The 7,727-nt window shown below is 35.1% G+C and overlaps 1 protein-coding gene across 1 annotated transcript; it reads left to right on the forward strand.

The window, feature by feature from the left end:
• Positions 1 to 6,079: 6,079 nt before the first annotated feature.
• Positions 6,080 to 7,265, forward strand: LOC139507557 (GTPase IMAP family member 9-like; the record flags this gene model as incomplete). Its single annotated transcript, XM_071295789.1, is given in 1 exon segment — positions 6,080 to 7,265. A coding segment is annotated over 1 exon segment (1,126 nt), but the record flags the coding sequence as incomplete, so codon positions are not given.
• Between the last annotated feature and the right edge of the window lie 462 nt (positions 7,266 to 7,727).

The following is a 7,727-nucleotide window of genomic DNA, read 5'->3' on the forward strand; positions in this document are numbered from 1 at the left end:
ATACAGTGTTAATTTCCATTGTTTAACCCTAAGCGTACATCTTTAGATAAATAAAATTGAATGAAAACTACGTTCCTAATTTGTACATTGGGATTAAAAATTCGATATGTATCATTAGTTTCTTTAGTTTACAACTCTGTCTTGTATTTTTCTGGTCATACTATTTCAAATATTCAATTTCATGACTGTATCATGTGTTTCCATAAGTTTACCATAATGCGATAGTACTATCATATGGTTGGGGTTAAAAATTAATGGTAAACCCTTAGGCTAGTTTTTACTGTTTTATAGTCTAATCTTACCGTTTTAATTTCTTGACATAACTGCACGACTCGATTCTCAATTATATGTGTTAAGATGATCGTTGCAAAGAATCCTGCTCAAACTTTAGTAAAAGACGGGGTTAACTTTGCATTGTATTCAGGGGTTAAAAATTCCACTAGCCCGACGCCCGGGACCAGATCAATTACGCCTCGGCAGTTCAGTTAAAATGTGTAACCCAGATATGCCCGACGGACTAGTAACACAAAATTCTTGACGTTTCCAATATAGAAAGTGGGAAATTCCTTCATCACTATTCTATGTTAGCCAATCCGATTCAATTAAGTCATCCGGGATTCCAAGAATTTGAACTGGTTTGTACAGGTCCTGTTGTACATATTTTAAAAATAGAAAAACAACTCTGGCTGCTCGGTATCGTATGTTGATTGCAATTCTAGTACTTTAAATATTGATTTCTCATACCATGGCCTGGGGTATTGTACATTGCTGATGCCGAGATTTTCAATTAACGGTATTTGGGGGTATGATGTATTGATCGGTATTGACCTGTTTTGTCGCACAGCTCTTGAGCACGAAACCATGCAACAAAATATTTCTTAATATTTTAATACGGGAACCCCAGGAACTTTATCCGTTTCAAAACGAAAAACTGTAGATGAAGGGGGGTAATGAGACTGACAATTCATCCCCCCAAAAAATGCCAAATACGACCGGGAAAAGTGGAAATGTTTTTATAGTGTCTAATAATTAACGGTACCAATTTTGTTGCACCAGATGCGCATTTCGACAATACATGTCTCTTCAGTGATGCTCGTGGCCAAAATATTTGAAATCCAAAGCTTATATAAAAGATGAAGAGCTATAATCCAAAAGGTCCAAAAAGTATAGCCAAATCCGTGAAAGGAATCAGAGCTTTGCAATGAGGGAGATACATTCCTTAATTTATAATAATTTATAATATTTTGTAACAGCAAATTTTAATAACACAAAAAATTCGTATGTTCATGCCAGTAACGAAGTACTGGCTACTGGGCTGGTGACTAATAGTCCACCAGCAGAGGCATCGACCCAGTGGTAGTAATAAAATTAACGGTACCAATTTTGGTTGCACCAGATGCGCATTTCGACAATACATGGTCTCTTCAGTGATGCTCGTGGCCAAATTATTTGAAATCCAAAGCTTATATAAAAGATGAAGAGCTATAATCCAAAAGGTCCAAAAAGTAAGACAGGAAGCCTGCCAAGTCTTTATTGCGAGATTCACACATTTTCATGCTAATTTGGAAGCATTTGCCTTTGATCTATTGTTTTGTATTTGATCTTTACAATTTGGCCAAAAACTCACGCATTTACCATATTTACTACCTGTAAAAAAAGTGGCAGAACTAGGACACAATGATTCCTCTGGCAAGGTTGGCTGTTGGTGATGAAAAAAACAGACGATGCTCTGTAAAAATTGCCGTTAATTGCCCCAAGCACGCAAATAAAAAGTCTGCTTTGAATGTGGGGAACAACTAAATTAGGTTAAGCACCAACAGAATAAATAGCAGATTAACAAAAAATATGAAATACAGTGTATAACATGAGAGTTTATATTCTTTGTTGAAGGCAATTGTAGTGACCTGCAATACAAGTACCATTCAATTGAGTTTAGTTATATGTCTTGTGTTTCTGTCTCTGCGCTCAGGTTTTCTATATTTTGCATGTGTAGTGAATCATGACATAAGACATTGTTACGTGTACCATGATGAGCTTTCGTGCAAGACTGCTCTGTGTATTTTTTACATGGAACATTTGATCAGACTTTGACTTTTTGACTCCTGACCTACATGTATGCATATACATGTGTGTCATCATGTTGCAGTGTGTTCCTCGGTATATTACCTTGACCTCAAAATATAATTTTCAATTGACCTTGCTTCTGAATATGTGGCATGTAGATGTATTGTCATAAGATGATGAGTCTATTGGCACGAGAAACTTCATGTAAGCTTGACCTTTGCCCTCAATGTAAAACTTTTATATTTTGTTTGAATCAAATGGAGAATTAACTGTATGATTGGCACTCGTACCACATCTTCTAAGATATATTAGATACATAAGATATATTGTTAGTTTTGTGTACCACCATGACCCTTTTATCAAAATCCGCTTTGTTTTTTTTACAAGGATCTCTGGCCAGACTATGACTCTTGACATTTGCATATTGGATGTGTCTCTTGGTATGATTACCTTGACGTCAAGTCAGGAGTCTCTGGTTTTTGTTAGTCTTGTATGTTTTTAATGGTAAGTTAATTCTATAATTTGGAGTTTGAACTGGTATACATTTTGTTAAGGGCCATCCGAAGCCCGCCTCTTGTCGAGGGATTTTCTCGCTTTGTTGAAGATATAAAAAAGAAGATGTGGTATGGTTGCCAATGAAACAACTATCCACAAAAGACCAAAATGACACAGACATTAACAACTATAGGTCACCGTACGGCCTTCAACAATGAACAAAGCCCATACCGCATAGTCAGCTATGAGGACTCATAAGTGGCCTTTGACTGCTTTCTGCTCTTTTGACATTGTTACTGTCTCTTTTACACATTCCACATTTCCATTCTCAATTTTTAAGAATGTTTGGTTCAGATGAAACTAAATCCTTTAATTTTCCCGTGAATATCAAGTAAGAAAATTTACTGCTTCAGTAGCATCGTGTGCTGCCAGTTGTGATAGGTAATGCAAAATGTTTTAATCATTTTACCTTAGATTTCATTTCATGGACATGTAGGTGTGGAATGTCTGCTTTTACATCATAAAAATTCACACAGAAGGTATACGCATATCAATACACTGAACTCAATGCTAAGAACCATTAAAGTACACTAAGACAGAGAGCTCAATCTAGTGAAACACTTTGTTAAGTTGGTCACATTTAACTTGAAATATCACTGTCTGTTACCAAACTGCACCGAGATCCTGAAAAAGAATGTGCAAGTTAAGTCTATTTAAAAAAGAATTCAATGGAAGTAAATAAGCTGATTACTGAAATAAATGTAGAATATATCTATTAATCACAGATGCCCCTGCTTGTGAAAAAAAATAGTAAACGTCCACATATAGATGCAGGATTCGCGTAGTTTTGACCGTACTAAAAATGTGACCATAAGCATTGCGAATAAGTTTCAAAACATTTGGCTGAGGCAAATTAAAGTTAAAGAACGGAAACACTAGATTAGCAGTTTTCCTATCTCAAGGCTCCGGGTTGACATTTGTATCATTGGTACTCGTACCACAACTTTTTACATCGAAAAAAATCATGAACAGTGACGCCATCGGGACCCAATATTGAGCTTCATAGATCTGTGTTATGGGGTAATGTGAATCGCGTATAAGGTTCCTTACATTTGATTGAGTCAGACTTATTTAAGAGAAAGGAAACGAAAGAGTCAGCACTTCTTATATTTTTTAAAGGGACATGATAACTCTTGAACGGTAAAAGTGACACTTAAAAATTTCAAATTTGAATTTGTGTTGAAGTGGGGATCCCGCTTACATGTTCAACCCCTCCTTATTCGGTATGTATGTGCTTGTGGTAAGTCAAGAGCCTGTAATCCAATGAATGTCGTTTTTTATGTGTTACATACTTGTTTTTCGTTCATTTTTTGTACATAAATTTGTTTGTTTATTTTCTCGTTTGATTATTGTTTTACAATGTCATTTCAGTGCCTTTTATTGCTGACTATATGCGGTATTGACTTTGCTCACTGTTGAAATCTGTATATGACCTATAGTTGTTAGTGTTTGTGTCATCTGGTATTTTGTGGAGAGTTCTCATTGGCACGCATGCCACATAAGGGGGAGGGTTGGGATCCCTCTAACATTTTTAACCGCGCCTCATTTTATATGCACGTGCCTATCTTGTTTTTCGTTTATGTTTTTGTACATGAATTAGACCGTTTGTTTTCTCGTTTGAATTGTTTTACATTGTCATGTCGGTGCATTAATAGCTGACCTTGCGGTATGAACCTTGCTCATTGTTGAAGACCGTGTGGTGACCTAGGCTACATTTTATAATTGTTAATTTCTGTGTCATTTAGTCTCTTGTGGAGAGTTCTTATTGGCACTCATGCACCAGCTTCTTTTATATATTGTGTATAAGTTTTGTAGTATTTGGTTGAGGGAAACTAAAGTAAGAAGTGCGGAACCCGTTTGTATGGGACGTTCGGGGACAGACGGACTAGTACGTGTAACTCTTCATATTCCTAAATCATGGCGCTAACACAGAAGTTCTTACTATTGTGCTGGTGATACACATCCCACTAGCACTGTCATTAACACATGTACATATAATTTTATTATAAAAATATTCAATCTTAATCTTGATTTCTTTTTTTTGGTCGAATGATTATATGCATGCCTTTCACAACGACTGAATGAGTATCAAATTTGACAAATTTATTGTACATTATTATATATTTTATTATATTTTATGACTTTTCTTCCAACTAATGAAAGCTTACCAACTTATTGATCATAACTTTCCTTTATATGTCTTTTAACATTCTGTTTTGAACAAAAAGATTTCTTACATATACATCACATGTAATTCTTTCAAATCTGACATTATTAAAAAGCCATTAAAAAAAATTCAGTCGAACTTGATAATAAATGTGCAATCAAATATATATGCAAGTCGTCAACTGGTCAAGTGGCTAGATGCACATATCGTTAGCCATATAAACATCATGTCCTAATTGGGTGGTTTTAAAACTCCTAGCATAGGCGCCATCCCCCCCCCCCCCCACCCCCCCCCCCCCCCCGCCTTTGTGGGAAAAATTTTGTTGATTATATAGGAATCATTGAAGCATGAATGGAGCGGGCCCTCCTTAGGAAAAGTTCTGGATCCGCCACTGTCTAGACATATTTACGTACTAAATAAGGGATTTTTAAAGGGAAAAAAAGAAAACAAAATGACTGAATTAAATAAAAGGATGTTCGATGTACTGTATACTTCGGTTTGTTTTAAAAATCTATACGATGCTGTATTTTTATCTAGTTTTCTTATCAAAATAATTAAATTGAGAAGATAAATACCTTATAGCTTCCTTTACCGTCGATGCTAAAATGTTTAATGTTATAAAATAATTTTAGCGTCTTTGACCTACTTTACCTTTTTATTCGGAGACTTGCGGTTATCTTCTGTTATGTTCAACGGGAACATTAGAATATTCTAGAATAGAACCCAGATGGAACCAAGAAGTTGGGTTGCTTTAACCAAACAACCCGGATGTTGAACCAGTTACCATGGTTTCGAACCAAAGAACCAAGGTTCAGAACCAGAAAACCCAGATGGAACCAAGGTTTAGAACCAGAGTGCCCGGATATAACCTAATTGCATTCGGAATTCTCATGACTTTTTATACCTTCAATGTATTGTCCAAATCATTTATTTATTTAGTATATTTATATATAATTGAACCATAAAACTAATTTTTTACTCTTCACATTTTACATAATCCGCCTCGCGGATTATTCAATGTGAAGAGTCAAAAATTAGTTTTATGGTTCAATAAATTCAAAATAGATGATAGCCATTCATTAAATATAAAGGATTTCAATTTCACCGAAACAGTTAATTGCACGACTAGAACAAGTTATATGGTTAGGTTAAGTACATTGCCATCTTGGTTTTGGTGAGTTGTTTTGGGATTTTTACTATTTTGCTGTTGATAACTAAACTGTAAGAAGACTTTACATTTGACTTGGTATTTTTCATTTGTAAAATTTTAGATTCAAAATATACAGACTTTGGAGCAAGTAATGAAATACGTATAGTTCTAATTGGAAGAACAGGATCTGGTAAAAGTGCCACTGGAAACTCTCTTCTTGGTAAAGAGCAGTTCGAATCCATGCTTTCTGCTTCCTTCATAACTAGCAAGTGCAAACGGGGAGAGTCTACTCAAAATGGAAAGAAAATTATAGTTGTTGATACACCCGGACTTTTTGATACTGGAATGGCGAACGCAACGATTACAACGGAAATAGTAAAATGCATTGGAATGACGTCTCCAGGGCCGCACGCTATGGTGCTAGTTATTGGTATCGGTAGATTCACGAAAGAAGAACAAGACACAGTCAGGTATTTTGTCGATCATTTCGGTGAGGGAATGTTGCGACATATGATAGTTCTGTTCACCAGGAAAGACGACCTTTCAAAACAAAATCAGTCAATCTGTGATTACGTTAGAAAAGTACAAAAGGAACTGGCATTAATTCTTCAACAGTGTGATAATCGCTATATTGCTTTCAATAACGACGAGACCGGACAGACTAGAAAAGAACAGGTTGTAGAATTTTATGATCTTGTCGATCGTATGATCGTTAATAATGGCGGGTCCTGTTATACAAGTGAAATATTTCAAGAAGCAGAGCTAGCGTTACAAAGAAGGATGCATGTGCAGCGTAAACAGTTAGAAGAACAGAAGAGAAAGGAAAAGGAATATTTAGAGACACAATTAAAAAACAAGTATGAAAAGATATTAAAAAAAGAAATTTTTAAGAAAAATAGAATCGAGGAAGAGTTGACCTCAAGAAGGATAGAAAACACATTGAAATCATTAGAACAACAGATTAAATTGTCGGAAATACGGAGTACTATGATAGAAAAGGAGCAACTACAAAGAGAACTAGACGAGTCGAATCGTAGATTACAAAAAGAGTTAGAAGCAAAGGATCGCGAAATAGAGAGACAACTTAAACGAAAGGATGATGAGTATAAATTAAAAATGGAAACGGACAAACTTAGACAAAAAGAAAGGAACAACGTAGTAAATGATGACGATGGAGCACTGTCTGATATCATTGAAGGTTTCAAAAAGCTAGGTTTAGACGTGGTAAAAGCTGGAATGAAATTTTTTAGCTTCTTTGAATTGAAATAAACATATTTACTTCATATATTTGTAACATTAACATGCTCCTTAAAGTCCATCCTTATTTTATGTGTTTCTACTAGTGTTTTATCAGACCAGCATTGTATCCAGTGCTTTAAAATCCAATCATAATTTAATCAAATGTGCAAATTTTTCTTTTATAATCCTGTATAATTGTAAAAAAAAACTGCAAGCCGGTTTTTAAGGTAGTTCTAACCTGATCGATTTTCCCCTGTACATTCACAAGGCTGCACATGGGGTTGTTGTAGGGCATTCTATTTTTTGAAATATAGAATAATATGTATAGTTCTGGCTTTGTATTTTGTTTCAAATTTACTAAGGAATACGCTGCTTCTTTTTTGACGGGATTGGCATACTTTAAAAAAAAAATCTTTTAGCCTGTAAAATATTTACTGTAACAGATTGTCAAAACACTTCGAGTTGTCGTTAGAAAACTATTTTGTGTCTTGACATTTCGCGTATGTACAACAAAAGTAGACTATTTTTGTAATATATAGATGGCCCTGAAAA

This window comes from Mytilus edulis, unplaced genomic scaffold (assembly GCF_963676685.1).
Source record: "Mytilus edulis unplaced genomic scaffold, xbMytEdul2.2 SCAFFOLD_2352, whole genome shotgun sequence".
Classification (NCBI taxonomy): domain Eukaryota; kingdom Metazoa; phylum Mollusca; class Bivalvia; order Mytilida; family Mytilidae; genus Mytilus; species Mytilus edulis.